Source organism: Daucus carota, chromosome 5 (genome assembly GCF_001625215.2).
Source record: "Daucus carota subsp. sativus chromosome 5, DH1 v3.0, whole genome shotgun sequence".
Classification (NCBI taxonomy): Eukaryota; Viridiplantae; Streptophyta; class Magnoliopsida; order Apiales; family Apiaceae; genus Daucus; species Daucus carota.
The window spans coordinates 36,444,150-36,463,809 of NC_030385.2; the positions used below are offsets into that span (position 1 = coordinate 36,444,150).

A 19,660-nucleotide genomic window follows, 5' to 3' on the forward strand; every position below is an offset into this window, starting at 1 on the left:
AAAAAAATTCATATTTATATAATATTATTTTGATATCATGAATTTTATGAAGATTTAATATTTCTTATTTACACAAAAAAGTTATTTGTTTTTCAAAAATAAAACATATTTTCATACTTTTTACACAAATAAATGATTTCTTGATATAAGTTTTACCAAACGTGACTCAGTGAACCGATGTCTAAAAGCTTACCAAATGAATAGGCATGCTCAACTGATCAAACTAGGACTCAGCGCCAACCCAATCTTTGCCACCCGGCTCATTAACGACTACGCGCGTTCTGCAACTTCAAACTCACTGAGTCATGCACACCAACTGTTTGATGAAGTTCCCAATAAAGACACAGTCTTATGGACCTCTCTCATTGCAGCATACACTCACTCAAACAACCCCTACAAAGCTCTTCAACTCTTTTCAGTCATGCTCCGGCAGCCGGAGTCTACTGAGAAGCCCAATCACTTCGTTTTCGCAACCATTGCTCGCGCCATTGCTTCGTGCCCTGAACACATCGTCCTGGGCCAATGCATTCATGCCCACGTGATTAAATCCGGGTTTTTACCTGGCAATGTTATTCTTGAGACGTCTTTAGTCGATGTGTATGCGAAATGCCATGTGGTTGAATATGCACGTAAGATGTTTGATGAAATGGCTAGCAGAAATTTGGTCACTTGGAATGCAATGGTTTCTGGGTATGTTCAGAATTATATGGAAGTTCATGGGTTGAACTTGTTCTGTACAATGAAGTGTGTGGAATTTTTGGTTCCAGATGAGTTTAGTGTTGCAACTGCGTTAACAGGGTGTGCATGGATTCAAGATTTAGTGATGGGAATGCAGGTCCATGGATATGTTATAGTCAGTGGACTTGATTCAAAATGTAAGAATTCAATCGGAAATATGTATTTTTGGTGTGGTGAAGTTTGTAGTGCCGAGAGAGTTTTGAGTGGAACAGAGTGTGATATTGTCTCAAAACTTATAAAGATAAGAGGTTATGCCCTAAATAACAGATACTTTGATGTTTTGAACTATATTGCTCTGGAGTGTGATATTGCTGAAATTTTAAATAAGGATAACAGTGTAGTTGTGCCTATTCTTAATGCTTGTGCAAACCTCTCTCTAACCAAAGTCGGAAAGCAAGTGCATACTCTTATTATTACTTCTGGTCATTCTAATTATCATTTGTCGGAGAACAATGCAATTATTGCAAGCACTCTAATTGATATGTACTGCAAATGCCGTTGTATTAATGAAGCTTCAAAAATATTCAAAAATTGGTATCACACCCGAGAAATCTCACCTTGGAATTCAATTATATCAGGTTACATATATAACGGTTATATTGAAGATGCTATAATGCTGATGGAGAGTATTCCTGAGAAAAATGTTATTTCCTGGACTGCCATGATCTCGGGGTATGTACAGATTGGTAGGCCACATGAAGGGTTAGAATTACTACACAAAATGTATTCTGTTGAAGAGAAGATAACAGTAGATGGAAACTGTATGACATTTGTGGTTGGGCTTGAAGCTTGTAGCCATTTAACTGATTTTAGTAGAGGAAAGCAAATTCATGCTAAAATCATTCGCACCCTAAATTATGCTGATACTAGTAATGTAATTGTTGGGACTGCTTTGGTGGACATGTATTCTAAATCAGGATATATGCAGTACGCTCAAATAGTCTTCGACATGATGTTGGAGAAAAATGTTGTTGCATGGACATCCATCATCACGGGATATGCAGTTAATGGTTTCGGTCTCCGAGTCCTTGAAACTTTCAAGCAGATGATTTCAATGGGTGTTGAACCAAATGAAGTGACATTTGTGTCTGTATTAACTGCTTGCAGCCATTGTGGTTTGGTGGATGAAGGTTTATACTATTTTAAGCTCATGAGGGGGAAGTACAAATTGGTTGCAAGGGAAGATCACTACACATGTTTGATTGATATGCTAGGACGTGTTGGAAGGCTCGAGGATGCATGGAATTTGCTGAAAGAAATAGATGACAAAGATATTGGTAATTTTTCTGTTGGCACTGTTTGGGCTGCTCTGTTGGGTGCTTGCCACTTACATGGCAACGTAGAATTGGGAAGCATAGTAGGAAAAAAGTTGTTGGAAAATAGAAAACAAGGGTCAACAACTTATATAACACTTTCTAATGTTTATGCGGCGGCACAGATGTGGAATGAAGTGCAAAACGTTAGAGAAAGCTTGAGAAATGAGGGTAATGCTTCTCCAGAACCAGGTCTTAGTCGCATTCATGCAAAGCAATAAGAATACAGGTCCTTGGTATTGAGTATTGACTTTTGGAATTCTTAATATTTGTATATTACTTTTATCTACATTGAGATATGGAATATATACAATTGTACACGACAAAAAGAAAGTCAGGAGAGGTGCTTAAACAAAATAATACCCTTAAGTTGAAACACAGATTAATTTTTTTTGAAGCTTTTAACAGAATTCCAAGTCATACATTGCCTATAATTATATTGTTGCTGTATATTGGGCAATTTTTTAGAATTTAATCCAAAATAGTAATGTCTTATTTTATCTATTAATACAAATATAGTATGAAAAAATAGCAAGTGAACTTTTTACCTTGTTCAGCAGAGGAGTCATATGAATGGAGCAATATACCTTGTTCACATATAAAAAGTTAATTATGTCGTAATAAATGTGTAAATTTTAACATCTGTGTTTTATGAGAGTAATTTGATATTATTTAAGATGATTATAATTATCCATTTATAGTTATTCTTTAAGGCTGGTTTTCTTTTCTTAAAATTGAAAGGGGAAAAAAAATAGATACAAGGTGGTAGGAGATGAGCTCTTTTACCACCTTAGAGTATTAGAAACCTTGCAAATTTTATTATCAGGTTTACATATGCTGGATTGCTAACACATCTCTCCAAACTTTCTCCCTATTTATTTTGGGATAAAGGTTTTCTTGTTTTAGCTGAACCTCGCTGTTACAATTGCCAAATTTAGCGACCTTTTCAACATTAGAAGGTCTATGGCTGTTATTGTCATCTTTATTTGAATTGTATTTTCTTTTTTTGGAGTTGATAAACTGTACAGCTATTGCCCTGTTCAGTTTTGATGCCAATAATTTCAAAAACATTGGCCATTAGCTCACAGTACGACCAATTTAAAATCCTCAAGACTGGTTCTTGTCTTTCCGTTGTTCTTGACTAGCATATAATTATCATGTTGGGTTTGATCCTATATAGTTTACAATTTCAAGATCATATCCGGAGTTGTTATCTTAACCCACACTATCCGTGTTTCTGTTTTATAAACATACTATAAAGCTTGTGTTTTCATATTCATTAGACATAGAAGAATTTGCTTCTGTGTTCTGGGGCGTCGACTAGAAAAGACCCCGTTTTCTATTTTCACTTATAAAGTTATGTTTGGGTTTGGGTTTCTAAAGAATGGAAACGTGAACTGCTTTTCATGTTTTCCATCCTTTGAAAAGAAATCATGCAAGAGGATGAGGAGCGAAAGTTCGCGGACTTTGATGTCAGCAGATGCACCTCCTCATAGAAGAATGTTTTCGCACCCTCAGCATGGTAAGTACATTGTCTTTTAAAGCATAGCCAAAGTTTAGCTTACAGGTAAGAATGACATGACTCTATGCAAGGTAATGATACCATTTTGAAGCCAAGTTTAATTCATTGTTCATTTTATCGGTAACACAGCAAGCTAAAATAATGAAAAAGTGACCATTGGTTAAATTTTCTTTGACGAATGATTTTTGTATCTGTAGCTCTTATAATGCCATTTTTCAGGAAGAATGTCATATTCTCAAAGCAGTGTTGCAAGGCTGCAAGTTGTTATAACTCATCAATTTAAGTTTTTAACATTTTAGTTATGTTGCATCTCTTGCAGGAAAATTGTATCTTGTGTTTTTATAAGTAGTATGTACTATTAGTAGTAATTATTTGTCCAAAGGTTGCCTCTATTCTATATCCTTAGCAAGGGTCAGTTACAGGTTAGCTATGAAATGTAATTTTACTAAAAGAATGAAACTTGCTAGCGGTAGTATAACCTCAGATAATTTTACGAAAAGTCCTTTATAATAAACATCTTATCATATGCAGTAGAGGGCCCAAAAAAACCCCCAACTGAAGTTGAACATAATAAGCCTGCATCTAGAAATCCTGTTACAAATGATAAGGCTGCCATTGAAGATGTTCGCAACAAAATTTTTGGAGCTCAAACCTTTACTTTCCGTGAGCTAGCAGCTGCAACAAAGAATTTCCGTCCAGAATGCCTGCTAGGGGAAGGAGGATTTGGACGAGTATACAAGGGAAAACTTGGAAACACTGGACAGGTAACTTTTACCATCTAAACATCTATATATTTTGTATTAGAATTGCTATATCTTTTAATTATAATTCTTGTAACGACGAAAGTAATGTTGATTTGTCTTTACCTAGATTGTAGCTATCAAGAAACTAGACCGTAATGGGTTGCAAGGAAGCAGGGAGTTTCTTGTGGAGGTTTTGATGCTCAGCCTCCTTCACGATCCAAATCTGGTAAATCTCATTGGATACTGTGCTGATGGAGATCAGAGACTTCTGGTTTACGAGTACATGCCATTAGGATCACTGGAAGACCATCTACTAGGTACTACTAATTTACGCTTCTTTTTTAACTGGTATGGACGTGAAATGGGGGCTATTGGTTTGGCTGGGTTTATAAAAAGTATAGTTTAATGTTTCATATAATTTAGGAATATTAAGGCACTATTTCTACTATGCGGCGGTTGTTCAACTACTGTTCAGAACTATGGAAGTCTTTTTTTTTTTTAACGGCATAATCTTCATAGGAAGAAGCAGAAGGAAAAATAGGTCTTCTTGTATTCAATTTTCAGATATTTTCATTGACAGCATAATAAAACAATTCTTTTCAGTCACACAAATGAGGCTTTTCCATAGATATGAGAAGCCTATTAAAGTTTAATAGTACAAGTTGGATGTGTAGATTTTGGTTAGTTCTAAGATACGGAAATCAGTTATTACTTGGGATATAAATAACTTTAACTCTGGTAGACATATCTGGTTACACGCTAATGTAAAACAACAAACTTAATAATGCAATATAACTCTTTTAAACCTTAATTATTTGCTTTCAACAACAGGAGAAATCTTTTGAAGTTCTTGAGCGTTTCTTGTCACATTTACCAATACTGCAGGTCTCTGTAACTTTTATAATGAAACTTTCAAATCTTTTACATTGATATGCAGATCTTTCAGAAGGTCAACAACCATTAGATTGGTACACACGAATGAAAATCGCCTTACATGCTGCCAAAGGTCTGGAATACTTACACGAGAAGGCCAAACCACCTGTCATTTATCGAGATTTAAAATCCTCAAACATTTTGCTGGAACATGATTTCAATGCTAAGCTATCAGATTTTGGATTAGCCAAACTTGGACCTATGGGGGATAGATCACATGTTTCCTCAAGGGTAATGGGAACATATGGATATTGTGCCCCAGAGTATCAAAGAACAGGTCAGCTCACGGTCAAGTCAGACATATATAGCTTTGGTGTTGTGTTGTTAGAGCTTATTACGGGAAGGAGAGCCATTGATGTCAGAAGGAGAAATAGAGAGCAAACTCTTGTTTCCTGGGTATTTCTTCCTCTTCCACCTCTTTCTTCAAAGCAGTTAAATAATTAGTTGTGAACAATTGAAAATGGGGCAACATAATTATAACTAAGGGGCCGTTTGGATAAGCTAAAAAAAAGTGTTTATTGCTTAAAGTAAAAAAGTGGACTAGAAGTGATAAGTGAGAAGTAAGAAGTGAGAAGTAAGTTAAGACTTATAAGTGATTAAACAATTTGGGAAAGAAGTAGAAGTCCTGAAACAAAAGCTAGCATTCTCAGTTTTTTATAAGTGCTTCTGGGTTTTTACACAAACGGATCAAGAAAATTAGAAGCCAACTTCTTATCAAAAGAAGCCAGAAGTGGCAATAGCCAAACATGCACTAAATCAATAGCTTCTAATCGCATTATATCTTTTCTATATATGAAATAGCTTTAATATACAGAAAAGTGCTAATCAAGTGCATATTTTCAGGTTGATTGGCATAGAAAAATGTTGTTTTGCATGACAAACTTGCACAACCAAAGACCTTCTATGATATAGCTATGTGAAAATTTCATATATGCTGATCTAAACATGTTTTTCTTTTCATTTTAGGAAATATCAAACCGTGACTTGTGACTAATATTCATGTAATCCGAACAGGCAGAACCTATTTTTAAGGAACCACACAGGTTCACAGAACTTGCTGATCCCCTTCTTGAAGGAAAATTTCCCATAAAAGCTTTGAATCAAGCAGTTGCTGTTGCTTCCATGTGTCTACAAGATGATGCAACGATACGTCCATCAATGAGTGATGTGGTAACTGCCCTCACTTTTCTTGGAGAAGGATCAGAATCAACAGGATTGGCTTCTCCACCACCCGAAATCATAATGCCTGATGTTGCCAAGAGCGATTCTTGTAAAATTGATCCGAGCCAGCGTGAAACTGAGATAGCAGAAGCTATGGAATGGGCAACTTCTAGAAACCGACAATGATGATACCAACTTTGCATGTGGTACAAGATGGTTATCAACCGGCAAGTTTCGATGATCATTTTTAAGGTTGTGAAATGCACTCGATTGTAGTTGGAAATTGAAAATTGACAATGCTCATTTGTCCTACAGTTTTATCGGGGATGATGTATTTTACTTGTATATTTTTAAATATTGAATATCTTATTATACGTTCCAAAATGAGTTTTAGGTCCGTTTGATAGTAAGTTAAAATTGTTGTCCTGTCATAAATTATTAATATTGCTGGTAAAAAGAGTGTCATTATGAAAATCAGATAACTGTTTATTAATTTTGTTGATATTCAAGTATTTTGAATTGTAGTATAAAAAATTGTTGTTCGAAAATATTGTTTTCAAATTTATCAAATGCACCTATTTTTCCGCAAAAAGTTGTAGTTACCGTATGCAAATCCCATTTTAGCCATAATAATTAAGAATATATTGTAAATTTGAAAATGGTGAATTATCAAATATATGATAATAATTGGAACAAATAAAAGATCAAATATATCAATTTAAAATAATATTTAAATTCAATATTAGTTAAAAATTGACAAACACAGGACCGAAAATCGGAACGGATATAAGATAAAAATAACCACTACCAAACAATAACCGAAAACGGAGAAAGAAAGTATAACAAATAATCAATCCGAAAAAAATTAAAGAGTGATTAGTAATGGGCATGGGGCATCGAACAGGCTGACAAAGATAGAGTCAAATGGGCTGTACTATGATTCTCCAAAGCCCAAGTAGCAACTAGTTTTAGAGAAGAGGACGAACTAGAATTACAGTTAAACGACAATCTGTACAGAAAATCCGCAAAAAAGCTTCCTCAATTAACCTATTATTATATAATCTTCATCGGAGATTCTCTTTAACGAACTTTAGATTCTCTGGCAACAAGGTCATCAAATCTTTTTACCCTTTTTATCTTTCATTAAACGCGTACATACAAATATTTATTCATTTATCTATTTATTGTTTAATGTGCATAGATAGATACACAATTTCAGGGCTTTTGATACATGACATTACAATCCTCATCGTAAATCTTGAAGTGGGTTGTATTAAATTTGGTAGCTTTGTGCTTCTTGGGTTGTTTTTTAATAGCTCAATTGTGTGTTTTTAGAGACTTATAGGAGATTTGAATTTGGTGATTCTATGTGATTTATTTGGATATTTTTGAAAAAGATGGAATAGATGAGTTCAGTGTGCTCCTTTCGGGTTTTTTGAGGGCGGTTTAATTGGTGACTAACCCTTTGGATTGTTAAAGAAATGAGAAGTGAAATATGGAGATGGGGGTTAGGTTTAAGTTACATTGTGGCGGTTGCGATTATCTGGATTGCTGCTAGTTTTGTAGTTCAGTCAGTTGTTGATGCTGGTGTATCGCCGTTTCTTATCACTTATATATGTAATTCATTGTTTGTGGTGTATATTCCTTTGGTGGAAATCGGGAGGTATTTGGAGGATGCATATGGTGGTTTGCTCTTTTGGCGATTTAGGGAAGGTGGTAGTTTGCATGAATTGCAAGAGTCGGAGAAGACTATTCTTCTTGGGGGAAGTGATGCTGATCACCAAGTTGGGGCTGATGAGCAATTGGCATCTAGTAGTCATGTAGATGTCATAGTTGCAAGGGAATTTGAGTCGGGTCAATCAGATTTTGTTAATTATGGTTTGGATGATAAAGGGAGGTGGACGAGGACCAGAGTGGCAAAGGTCAGCCTGTTAATATGTCCACTTTGGTTTCTGGCACAGCTTTCATTCAACCTTTCCTTGAAATATACTACGGTCACAGTAAGCAACTCTGGATGTTTTTTTTAATATGTTTGTTTGGTGTGGTGTATCTCTTCTGCGATGTTAACCATGTTGTTTATTTTGTGCAGTCAAACACCATCTTAAGCAGTTCTTCTAGTCTTTTTACTTTCATTGTTTCTCTAATGTTCTTGGGAGAGACCTTCACTTGGGTGAAGCTGATTAGTGTTCTTCTTTGCATGGGAGGAACAGTTATTGTAAGCTTGGGGGACTCAGAATCAGGATCCAGTGCAATTGCCTCAAATCCTTTTCTTGGGGATACACTTTCTCTTTTATCAGCTGCTTTCTATTCTGTGTATATCACTCTGATCCGTAAACATTTACCGGATGATGACGATGAAAAGAGTGGACATGTTAGCATGGCTCAAGTCCTTGGCTTTCTTGGGCTATTTAATCTTCTTATTTTTCTACCTGTCGCACTTGTGCTTAATTTTACCAAGCTGGAGCCTTTTAATATGCTTACTTGGAAGCAGTTTGGCCTGATTGTCGGTAAAGGTATTTCGTCTAAATTTGTATTACATTATAACTTCTTACAATCTTACTCAATTCTCTTGGATGAAAAACCCATGGTTCATACATGGATAAAATACTGACCGCGGATATTATTTTTAGGATGCACAGTATAGACTTACAGTTTTCCCACTTTTTTTTGACATTACCTGCATATAAAATCTTCGGGTCAACAGAAATTACTTTACATCAAGGACTTATAACGGTTATTTGCAGTTAAAAGCTGAAACTATTTAGCAAAAGAAAAAAGAAAGAAAAAGCTGAAACTAGAGTTCAAGTGGCCGCCAAAATTTCCTTGGATAAATAGCTGATAATTTAACTGGAAGTCTCACCTCATACATCATATATCCATTGATCATTTAAATGATGGAGAAATCTTCTCAAAGAAACTCCGGAAGGGCATAAATGTTATTATCTTCTTTTTTGTATAGTACCAAGTGGAAATGGCACAGTCATTTTCCTTCCCCAATACTATCTTCTCTTTCCATATGGATTTAAAACAAAAATGGGTCTGTGTTTGTATCTTATCCTTGTGATTACTATATCATCAGGATGTGAGATGACAGCTGAACGATTACTTGTTCAAAAAGTTCAACTCTGGCCCACTTTCCGGGATTAGATCTGGCACTAGATTATCAGATGTAGCTTTTTATCATGCTTACGTTTGTGTTTATTATTTTGCTTTATCTATATTGGAGGATCTGATTTTTTAAGTAAGCCGATAATAACATTATCTGCTGCTGTTGATTAGGTTTACTAGACAATGTTCTGAGTGATTACTTGTGGGCCAAGGCGGTTCTTCTCACCACCGCCACAGTAGCCACAGCAGGACTTACAATTCAAGTCCCATTAGCAGCCCTTGTGGATTCAGTGAGAGGAAATGCACCACACCCTATGGACTATGTAGGAGCTGCTGCCGTCATGGTTGGTTTCGCGGGCATCAACATCCCGTCAGATGCATTCTCAAGATCGCCAGAATCCAGCCTTGAATTGGAAAATGTTAATCCTTGTTCAACTGATCAAGAACACCTCTAAGCTAGGTAATGCAACAGGCCATTCCTTGTCCTATCATTTCACATATTACAAATTACATGTGATTTTTTTGGAATTCAATGTACATTGATATACCCTTATAGATACGACATTTTACTAATTTTTCCTGTCGGTGGTCAAGTCAAGACAGATTTTATACGAATATATGCCTTCTTTGTTTTATACATGAAAAGTCGGTAACTAATTATTACATAACTGTCTTTCATGTCCCTATTTGGCCCTAAGATCATGCTGGAGAGCTAATCTTCGTGGAAATAGCTTCATTGTTTCTGAGTATATAAACTTGATCTAGCATCAAAAATAATTTTAATTTAAAAAACCTGCTATATATTAAAGTATACTAAAACTATACAGATTCCTGATTAACTAATAATCAGAAGGGTGTCTTGTCTAGAGAAGATGATAACATTATCTATCATTTATTTACGAAGCAAACAATTCAGTATTAACCATGAAAATATTAGCTGTCCAAATATTTCTAAGCAGAAGAATTTGAATAGTACAGCATTACAATTTCTAATGAAAACAATAAATTAAATTGGTAAAGATTTAGATTTAGTGCTTCCTTATCTTTGTATCTCCGGCCTAGCTCTATGTGCTGCAGCCTCCCCTCCATTATAGCATATTTATTGGCTAATCTTCTTGTACCTTGTTCCCGACTTGGCATGCTTCTCTAATAAATTTGTTTTTTGCTACCTTCTCGTGTGCTCTTGACTATATGATAATGGTTTATACCACGGCTTGACACATTTGGCAGTGCTTGATAGAAAGATTGCTGAAAGTATGGGGCGTGGAGGATGTATCAGCTTCCATTATTGCCTCAAGTCTCTAGGGGAGGCACTGGACAGATTATTTACACTGATTTTTGGCAATATTGCCTGCGTTGCATCACCTTCTGATAGTCATACCAATCACTTATATGCATCTTGATCGATCGATCCTTTAATTTAGAGTATCCTCCTCCAAAAAAGAAAAGAAAGGAATCGGTTTAAGCTTAAGTATGATGCTGAGAAAATCCGACCATCATTGCCTAATCTTGTACAATCCATGTATGACGAAATCCGACCATCACAAAACTATCATCGTGTATTTTGAAAGTTCAATCCCGCTTATAGTTGAGAAATAACCAATAATCAACATTAAATCATTTATTTTTTAAGATGTTACACCTAATTTCTTTCTAAGCAATTATATATGTAGATGTACTAATATAAATTCTCATATAAATTATCAAAATAATAAAATTGTTCAATAATATACCTCATACTAATTATTCATTTTAAGTATTTTGAAAATTTTATAAATTTACAAGACAAACATACCTTTTCTCAATTTGAAATCGGAGACAACAAAGTGCTCTTAATTGTTGTTTTTATTTGTTGCTGCCTAGTCATCCATCGACTCTGTTAGCACTAAAAACTGAGAAGCTTTTAAAGTTGGTTCGAAAATCCCGAACCTGAGAAGCATGCCTACTGAACTCATCACGCCTTTGTGACATACCTGAAATCTGTAGGCTCTGTTTATTCCTTTCTTATTTCCACATTCAGGCAAAATATCGTTAAAAACGGGTCGCACAGATTCTATACTATTTGATTATTCGTAAAAAATAAGTAATCAAAAAACCAAGGTGACAAACTTGAAATCTATAGGCTTTGTTTGTTTCTTTCCTGTTTCCACGGTCACGCAAAATGTCGTTAAAAACAGATTGCATAGACTCTAAACTATTTGATTATTCATAAAAAATAAGTAATTAAAAACCAAGGGGACAAACCTGAAATCTACAGACTCTGTTTGTTTCTTTCCTGTTTCCACGGTTAGGCAAAATGTCGTTAAAAACGGGTCGCACAGACTTTAAACTATTTGATTATTTGTGAAAAATAAGTAATTAAAAAATCAAGATTCATTAATTGTAAGATTGTTGTCGAGTTTAAAAAGATCGTGGAATTAGAAAAAATATTTGATCAAAATAAATACTAGAGATTTTTGAATGAAAATCTGGAATTTTATTAAGTTTCCTAACTTTTTTACACATACCAATCTAATCAACATTTAACTTTTTCCAAATATATTTGTTTAATCATATATATTCTAAATGATATTACCGGACTTTGATGTTTTATATTCGAAATTCAAGTATCCAATATTTTAATAAAGTATTTCAAATAATAATTGTATAAGAAAATCAGAATACAATAACGTACAAACTCGATAAAAATACTAATAAATTAAATGACTAAAAGTATCAATACGGGATCTATCTTTTCTATATCAAAATTCAAATTAAATTTTATTACGATTCAATACTTTTACACCGATTAATGAATATTGTCACCTATATCGGTCATTATCAGAGTTTCTGTTAAAATAAAAGTAAAGAACTACATTTAGCAAAAAAAAAAATAAAAAAATAAAGAACTAAACCAAACACAGTATAAATGGGTCCCACCAAACCCAAACCCAAACCTCAGGCTCGGGTCCGTTACGCACGTATTTTATTATAAGTACGACGACGTCAGACACCTTGGTGATATTTTTTCTTCATCTTTCTCATTGCTTTCAAGTACTGCAGCTCTTCAACTTCAATAAAAACACACACACACACACACAATTCTGACAAGTTAGAGCTTTAATTTCGTGCTTCACAAGACTTTTCTCGTCTCATCTAAGTTCACTCAGTTTGGATCGCGATCAATGTACAATTGCTTAAAATATTTTAGTACAAGTGGTTTATTCTTGTTAATCTTTTGCTAGTACTTTAATTATAATCAGAATTCTCCGTTATAAATCTGAAGTTAAGTTGACTAGAGATTCAGAAACTGTGTGTATGTATGTGTGTTTTAAGAGGATAAGAGCAGTATGAATTGTTGTGTTTTCAGTTCTTGAATTTGATGTATAAATTTGTTTTGATTAGTTGATCTTTGTTAATATTTTGTTTTATGTATGTAATTTGATGAAGAGATCTTGAGTTGATTTATAATGTGCTGTTTTTTTTAATCGGAAAGGGTGTTTTGGTTTGATTTGCGATGAATCGTGATATTTAGACGTCCTTTTGATTTGATTTTTTTAGGTTAAGCTGTGTTTTGTAACTTGATTGTGTATATATGTGCAGGTTTTAATTGCTATCAGGCCGGCTGAAGACCTTTTTCTTGGTGGAAATTGAGCCAACCATGGCGCAGAGTAACTGGGAAGCTGATAAGATGTATGCTGTGTTCATGTTCCTTCCACTTTTACTCGGTTTATTTGGAATTTCATAGGATTGTTTTGTTCTTTTAATCGGCTTATATAAAAAGATATTGGAGATATGTTTCTCTATATCTGTTTTTAATGTAAACTAGCTTTCATCTGTGCGAAAATTTGTTATCTCATTATTTACGTTTTCATATTTATATTTTTGTGATAGATGTGTTAAGAGAATAGCATGTGGTAATTATAATAGGTTATATCCTTAGAAATTTAATATAAATGTTTAATTTTAATCTAAATTCTGTGCTATGATGAAGAACCGAAAACTAAAAAGAGCCCGGGACCAAACAACCAAACTATAATCTTTCGGCGTTAATATGATAGAATAGATTTGCGTTTGGAAAGTGGAAGCTGTGGAGGTCGTGACTGTTAAAATTTAGTTTTCTTTGTTTGTCTTTGTTTAGGCTCGATGTTTACATTCATGACTATTTACTGAAAAGAAAACTCCATGCATCCGCAAAAGCTTTTATGACTGAAGGGAAGGTTGCGACTGATCCAGTAGGTAATATTTTCACTGATCACATTAATGTTTTGCGCCCTTCTAAATACTTCCTTTATTTTGTCTTATTTCAAATCTTTCTTCTACGTTATTTTGAATCAGCAGCTATCGATGCACCTGGAGGTTTTCTTTTTGAATGGTGGTCTGTCTTCTGGGACATTTTTATTGCAAGGACCAATGAGAAACATTCCGAGGCTGCTGCTTCTTACATAGAGGTGCATATGAAATTTCAGATAGTTGCCGATGCTTCTCTTTTTGCGGTTTAATCATTTCATTTAATTTTTCGGAGGGAATTATATGGGAGAGCGGAGGTGAATTCATGTGATTCTATCACTATGTTAGCTTTTAATTGGATGAATGGATGAATTACAGACACAACAAAGCAAGGCAAGAGAGCACCAACAACAGCAGCTGCAAATGCAACAGTTGCAACTCATGCAGCAACGAAATGCACAATTACGTAGGGATCCTAATCATCCTCCCCTTGGTGGCCCAACAAATGCAGTGAACCCTGAAGGAATGATGGGTCAACCATCAGCCAGTGTTCTGGCTATGAGATTGTACGAAGAACGGATGAAGCATCCTCATTCAGTAGATTCGGAAACGTCGCCGGCTTTAATGGATGCCAATAGGATGGCCCTTCTTAGATCTGCAACTAATCACCAAGGGTATAGTCAGTAGAACTGTATATTGAGAAACAAAGTTAAAGTTAATTTTGTTTTTCATTGGCCTTCTTGTTGTTGATTCAGCCAGTTGGTGCAAGGGAATTCTGGGAGCATGCCTGGATCTTTGCAGCAAATGCGTCCTCAAGTGACGAATGTGAGTAATTGGCCTATATTCTTTATATAGTTGTAACTTGTAAGATTCTTATATGCTTGCAGCCAATTCACATTTATCTTATATAGTATGTTTATTATTTTTGATGTTCATTGTGTTTGTGGCTGATTGAACTTTTAGGACATAAAGATTGAACCTAACTTGGGCAATCAGAAATCTTTGCCTTCTCACCCGTCATCAATATATGGACAAGCAATTTTGCAGTCAAAATCTGGCATGGGCACTGCAGGTAACATAAGTTACTATCAGAGTGTTTATATGCATAAATCTTCGTGTGTAAAAGTACTGATTTTTTTGGGCAGCAACATATTCTCCCCAGTTTATTCTTGATTCATAAAATTCAAAAAAGTTACTCAATCACTCGTTCATTGGTAGTTGCGCAGTTGCCATGTTCGGCGCAAATCCACGAGGCTCAATAAATGCGCATTTTTTTTGTGTGCCAAAAATAGCAAGCGCAAATATTTGAATACACATACTCACACTTATGGAGACAAATTTGTTACTGGTTCAAACGTTAGTGTGCCAAAAATAGAAAGCAAAAATACTTACATACGCATTGTTGCACTTATGGAGACAAATTTGTTACTGGTTTGAACATAAGGTCTCGTGTGTAAAAGAACTGAAATTTTTTGGGCAGCAACATATACCCCATTTTGTTGTTGATTCACAAAATTCAAAGAAGCTCCTCAATCACTCCGTCATTGTTATCTGCACAGTTGTCAATATCAGGCGCAAATCCGCGAGTATCATGAAATGCGCGTTTTTTTAGTGTGCCAAATACAGAAGGCGAAAATATTTTAATACACTTACGGAAACAACTTTGTCACTTGTTTAATTTAGTTACCTATTAAATACAAACCCATAATAACAGAATATGAAATCGACAGATGTTATTTAATTCACTGGACTGCATTTTTTTCCAGGATTTAATCAAGGGGTTACGGGTCTTCCACTAAAAGGTTGGCCTCTAACGGTAGGTTACATACATATTTTTGTACTGCGATGTGTTCCTTCACAATATATATGGAGGTGTATTAATGTGTTGACCTTTGAATGCATGCAGGGAATTGATCAATTAAGGCCAAATTTAGGTCTACAACAATTACAACATCCAAATTTGCAGAACCAGAATCAATTTCTCCTGGCTTCACAAAACCAGCAAGCTTTAGCCCAAGCCCACGGCCAAGGCAGTCTTGGAAGCTCACCTAACTATGGGTTTGGGGGGCTACCACGAGGTGGTGTGAATGCAAAAGATGGCCAACACTCAAGAAATGACGGAAATCTCTGTTCCCCAGTTCAGTCGAGTTCACCAAAGGTTTAATAATTCAAGATTAACATAGCTCAGTTAATTTGGATTTAACATTAACTGGTAGATAGTTATATGCGTGCATAGGATGCTACTCTGTTCTCTTTTTCGTGAAGTTGAATTAAATTGATAACTCCAAAGTATTCATCTTAACCGTTCATTGTTTTTCTTGTCTATACTACTGCCTTTTGGATGCTGCTTAACTGGTAAATAGTTATGTGTGTGCATAGGATGCTACTCTGTTCTCTTTTTTCGTAAGAGTGAATTAAATTGATTACTCCAAAGTATTCATGTTAACTGTTTACTGTTTTTCTTGTGTATACTGCCTTTTGGATGCTGCTTAGAGCCATTGACATAGTCTGTTAATTACTAACCTGAATGAGCTGCTTGTATTAGCTCTTGTAACTCTCAAATTTGGTTCAAGAACATGCCAAATTTAAGTAGTACAAGCCTGACTTGGATAGTATCTACAGTACTTCAGTGATATCTGACTTGGTTTTTATCTCAGCTGAAGATGCCCCAAATGCAACAATCATCCTCTCAACAACAGGATCAGTTACCACAACAAGTGCAACAGGTTTGTTTGTAGTAGGTATCTTTGGTAGAAACTTGCCTAAAAGAGTTATAAACTGTTAATACTATGCTAGAAAAAGTTTCCTTTTCCTCTACCAACACAAGTTGCAAGTTGCAGCGGTGGCACAGTTTCCCTTTTATATTGCACTTTACAATCCAAATGTGGTGTTTTTTGTGGTCTCCTCTGTTTTAGGCTTCCATGTTTTAGTTAATGTTTTTTTCTTGTTATCAACATACAGAATAATAACAGAAAGAGAAAACAACACTCGTCTTCTGGACCAGCCAATAGTACTGGTACTGGAAATACGGTAGGTCCTTCACCAAACTCCCCACCATCAACAACTCATACTGCTGGTGATGGGATAACTACTGCCAGTAGCCTGCAACATGTAAACAGTGGACATAAAGGGTTAATGATGTATGGTTCAGAAGCAGCAGGCCTTGCATCATCTGCAAATCAGTTGGTAGGCCTTTTTGTATTCTTCATATGCATATACACTTCAACCGCTTGTTATTATGTAACTTGGAATATGTTTCTTGTTAAGGCAGTGCTAGTGTTGGGTTAACACCGCCTACTTTCTGTAGTTTAAATAAGCGAGGAAATGTGCATTATGTTCTTAAAAATTTGTTTGCGCGTATATAGTGTCAAAATTGTGATGTTTAATATGGTGAAGTCCATGAGCAACATGAAGTGAAACATTGCCTTGATGCCGAAAGAACGTTTCGTGTTGCAGGACGACATGGATCATTTTGGAGACGTTGAATCTTTTCTGTCTAATGATGGAGAAGATGGACGGAGTTTATATGGCACGTTAAAACAAAATCTTACTGAACATAAAACTGAGCCTGCTAAAGGTACTGATCTATCTTGTTGACTATGTTTTATACTTTTGCCCAACACTATTAATGCTATATGGTTTTCGTCTCCCATCTTCAGGATTCTCCTTTGGAGAAGTTGGTTGTATACGGACCAGAAACAAGGTCACATGCTGCCATTTTTCTTCAGACGGGAAGCTGTTGGCTAGTGCTGGGCATGACAAGAAGGTAACAAGCATTATTACAAGTAGTTTCAGAGCTTATTACAATTTATTTTACTGTCGCAAAGTAGACGTGAGGGGAATATATATGCATGTGAACACATGGTGCTTATCTGACAGGCTGTTCTTTGGAACATGGATACCTTGCGAACGGAGAGCACTCCTGATGAACACCAGTACTTGATTACAGATGTCCGTTTCAGGCCGAATTCAACTCAGCTGGCGACGGCTTCATATGACAAGTCTGTGCGATTGTGGGATGCAGCTAATGTAATTTTCTAATCTCAATTGTGTTGTGTATACTTATTATTTATTATTCTGTATACTATTAAGTCTTTAAACCAACACACATGTATTTAAATATTTCACAATCTTTCAGCCAAGCTACTGCTTGCATGCTTATACCGGGCACAATTCTCATGTTATATCCCTCGACTTCCATCCCAAGAAGAACGATGTATTCTGCTTTTGCGATAGTAACTATGAAATTCGTTACTGGAACATAAGTCCTTTTTCATGCACTCGAGTTTCAAAGGTTAGTTTGTAAACTTAAGTCTTTCTTCTTCTTGACCACTGTATATTTCTTAAGTAGTAACTTGTTATATTCTGTCTCTATATATTGCTCTTATGCAGCAAGGAGGCAATTCACAAGTACGATTTCAACCAGCAAGTGGTCGCCTGCTAGCCGCAGCATCAGATAAAGTCGTGTCCATCTTTGATGTTGAAACTGACATGCAAACACATTCTTTCCAGGTTCGGAATTTAATAGTCTTAATGAATCGTGTATAAATTGTTGGCCGCACAGACGTGCATCACTTAATCTGTTACAGGATTGACTTGTCCTTTGACCTATGTTATCAGGGACACAACAGGGTGGTTAACTATCTATGCTGGGATCTAAATGGTGATTATTTGGCCTCCGTTAGTGAGGAATCTGTAAAAGTTTGGTCGTTGGCCTCTGGGGAATGCATTCATGAACTCAACTCGAACGGAAACCAGTTCCATTCGTGTGTTTTCCATCCAAGCTATTCAGCTCTCTTGGTTATTGGTGGAATGAGGGTAATAATTCTGTTTCCTACAACTTTGTCTACACCTGCACCAAGATATATATTTTATTTAGCATTACGGATTAGTCTATCAGTAAAAGTGGTTACTGAAAAAAGGATAAAGAGGTCACCGAAATATTTTTGTCTATGTTTTTGTGATCTAAGCAACTAAGCTAAGAACGTAGCGTATAATTATAGTTTCTAAGGTCCAATCTTTTATTTCTTTCTTCTAATGGTAGGTAATGACATCTTAATGTAGTTATCGGTACTCCAATACAATTAATCGTATTCTAGATTTCTAGTGTGTTCTATGGCGGACCTTTTCTCAGCATTGTGTTGTGCTGTTTTATTATCCTTTGTACATGAATAATAGTTTCAGTTGCGCAACATTTATGTTTTTGAACACCATATGCAGTCTTTGGAGTTGTGGAATATGGCAGAGAACAAAAGCATGACAGTACCAGCACATGAAAATATAATTGCTGCTCTGGCACAGTCCCCTCTGACTGGAATGGTTGCCTCCGCAAGTCATGACAGTTCTGTCAAGTTATGGAAATAGTGATTCTGATTAACTGATACTATTTGGAGATGCAGCCCAGCGCTGACCCATAAATTCTGAGCAATACTGGCATTCGTGGAACCACCAGAGCAGTCTCTCTCAGTCTCAAGTAAATGTAGTATATGTCTTTAGTATCTCTCTTATTCGTCTGGAATGTTTTTGTTCAGTTGTAGTTTTGTTATATATCTTCCACCTACACTTTCGTTTAGGCTTGAAGCAGCAGATTGGAAGTACACATAGTGAGCTCTTAAAGATTTAAAAGCCTTATAATCTTTCTTTACTATAGATTTATGCACCTATAATGATAGGAAAATATTAGTGTTATATGTTGGATATTAGTTACTATGTTTTGTTCGTTCATGTCTTCAGTTTGTTGTTACTTGTAACTAAGCACTTGAATTTTTTGTTGGTGTTTTTGTATCAAGTGCATAATAGTGGAATGTAGGGTTATATGCAGAGCATTTGAATTTAAAAACTGCCATTTTGACTCTGGAACTTTATTATGTAGTTATCATACATCACTGAGTACATATAATCAATCAAGTATTACCAATCTTGATGCAATCAGA

The 19,660-nt window shown here is 35.5% G+C and overlaps 4 protein-coding genes across 7 annotated transcripts; all 4 read left to right on the forward strand.

The window, feature by feature from the left end:
- The first annotated feature begins 196 nt into the window (after positions 1-196).
- On the forward strand, positions 197-2,272 carry LOC108221679 (pentatricopeptide repeat-containing protein At4g19191, mitochondrial). The gene has a single exon (XM_017395542.1). The coding sequence runs from the start codon at positions 197-199 to the stop codon at positions 2,270-2,272; it is 2,076 nt and encodes a 691-aa protein (XP_017251031.1).
- A 445-nt stretch (positions 2,273-2,717) lies between these two features.
- On the forward strand, positions 2,718-6,820 carry LOC108220394 (probable serine/threonine-protein kinase PBL25). 2 transcript variants are annotated; one of them, XM_017394147.2, is made up of 5 exons: positions 2,718-3,573; positions 4,105-4,337; positions 4,444-4,633; positions 5,254-5,645; positions 6,264-6,820. In XM_017394147.2, exons 1-5 carry the CDS (start codon positions 3,411-3,413, stop codon positions 6,594-6,596), a joined length of 1,311 nt encoding a protein of 436 aa, XP_017249636.1. In that variant the 5' UTR covers positions 2,718-3,410; the 3' UTR covers positions 6,597-6,820. The 2 variants fall into 2 exon arrangements, with proteins under 2 accessions (XP_017249636.1, XP_063949418.1); XM_064093348.1 differs by having other exon boundaries at positions 6,216-6,406.
- Positions 6,821-7,390: 570 nt separating this feature from the next.
- LOC108220352 (thiamine-repressible mitochondrial transport protein THI74) lies at positions 7,391-11,159 on the forward strand. 2 transcript variants are annotated; one of them, XM_017394093.2, is made up of 4 exons: positions 7,391-8,410; positions 8,500-8,923; positions 9,690-9,978; positions 10,749-11,159. In XM_017394093.2, exons 1-3 carry the CDS (start codon positions 7,892-7,894, stop codon positions 9,971-9,973), a joined length of 1,227 nt encoding a protein of 408 aa, XP_017249582.1. In that variant the 5' UTR covers positions 7,391-7,891; the 3' UTR covers positions 9,974-9,978; positions 10,749-11,159. The 2 variants fall into 2 exon arrangements, with proteins under 2 accessions (XP_017249582.1, XP_017249581.1); XM_017394092.2 differs by lacking the exon at positions 10,749-11,159 and having other exon boundaries at positions 9,690-10,153.
- A 1,359-nt stretch (positions 11,160-12,518) lies between these two features.
- LOC108223361 (transcriptional corepressor LEUNIG_HOMOLOG) lies at positions 12,519-19,459 on the forward strand. Of its 2 annotated transcripts, none has more exons than XM_017397566.2 (18): positions 12,519-12,684; positions 13,101-13,190; positions 13,639-13,736; positions 13,836-13,948; positions 14,106-14,401; positions 14,483-14,552; positions 14,691-14,799; positions 15,494-15,543; positions 15,634-15,885; positions 16,385-16,453; positions 16,689-16,913; positions 17,184-17,304; positions 17,387-17,493; positions 17,607-17,756; positions 17,866-18,021; positions 18,120-18,239; positions 18,348-18,545; positions 18,948-19,459. In XM_017397566.2, the coding sequence occupies exons 2-18, from the start codon at positions 13,159-13,161 to the stop codon at positions 19,089-19,091; spliced, it is 2,310 nt and encodes a 769-aa protein (XP_017253055.1). In that variant the 5' UTR covers positions 12,519-12,684; positions 13,101-13,158; the 3' UTR covers positions 19,092-19,459. The 2 variants fall into 2 exon arrangements, with proteins under 2 accessions (XP_017253055.1, XP_017253056.1); XM_017397567.2 differs by having other exon boundaries at positions 13,839-13,948.
- The last annotated feature ends 201 nt before the right edge of the window (positions 19,460-19,660 follow it).

Excerpts from the sequence above, each read along its gene's own strand:
- LOC108223361 (XM_017397566.2), top strand. The coding sequence starts at position 13,159 with ATGGCGCAGAGTAACTGGGAAGCTGATAAGAT. Across the intron at positions 14,800-15,493 it reads ATCTGGCATGGGCACTGCAG|GATTTAATCAAGGGGTTACG; the intron begins GTAACATAAGTT and ends ATTTTTTTCCAG. Across the intron at positions 17,757-17,865 it reads GATTGTGGGATGCAGCTAAT|CCAAGCTACTGCTTGCATGC; the intron begins GTAATTTTCTAA and ends ACAATCTTTCAG.
- LOC108220394 (XM_017394147.2), top strand. The coding sequence starts at position 3,411 with ATGTTTGGGTTTGGGTTTCTAAAGAATGGAAACGTGAACTGCTTTTCA. Across the intron at positions 3,574-4,104 it reads GTTTTCGCACCCTCAGCATG|TAGAGGGCCCAAAAAAACCC; the intron begins GTAAGTACATTG and ends TATCATATGCAG. Across the intron at positions 4,634-5,253 it reads ACTGGAAGACCATCTACTAG|ATCTTTCAGAAGGTCAACAA; the intron begins GTACTACTAATT and ends ATTGATATGCAG.
- LOC108220352 (XM_017394093.2), top strand. The coding sequence starts at position 7,892 with ATGAGAAGTGAAATATGGAGATGGGGGTTAGGTTTAAGTTACATTGTG. Across the intron at positions 8,411-8,499 it reads TGAAATATACTACGGTCACA|TCAAACACCATCTTAAGCAG; the intron begins GTAAGCAACTCT and ends TATTTTGTGCAG. Across the intron at positions 8,924-9,689 it reads TGGCCTGATTGTCGGTAAAG|GTTTACTAGACAATGTTCTG; the intron begins GTATTTCGTCTA and ends GCTGTTGATTAG.
- LOC108221679 (XM_017395542.1), top strand. The coding sequence starts at position 197 with ATGAATAGGCATGCTCAACTGATCAAACTAGGACTCAGCGCCAACCCA.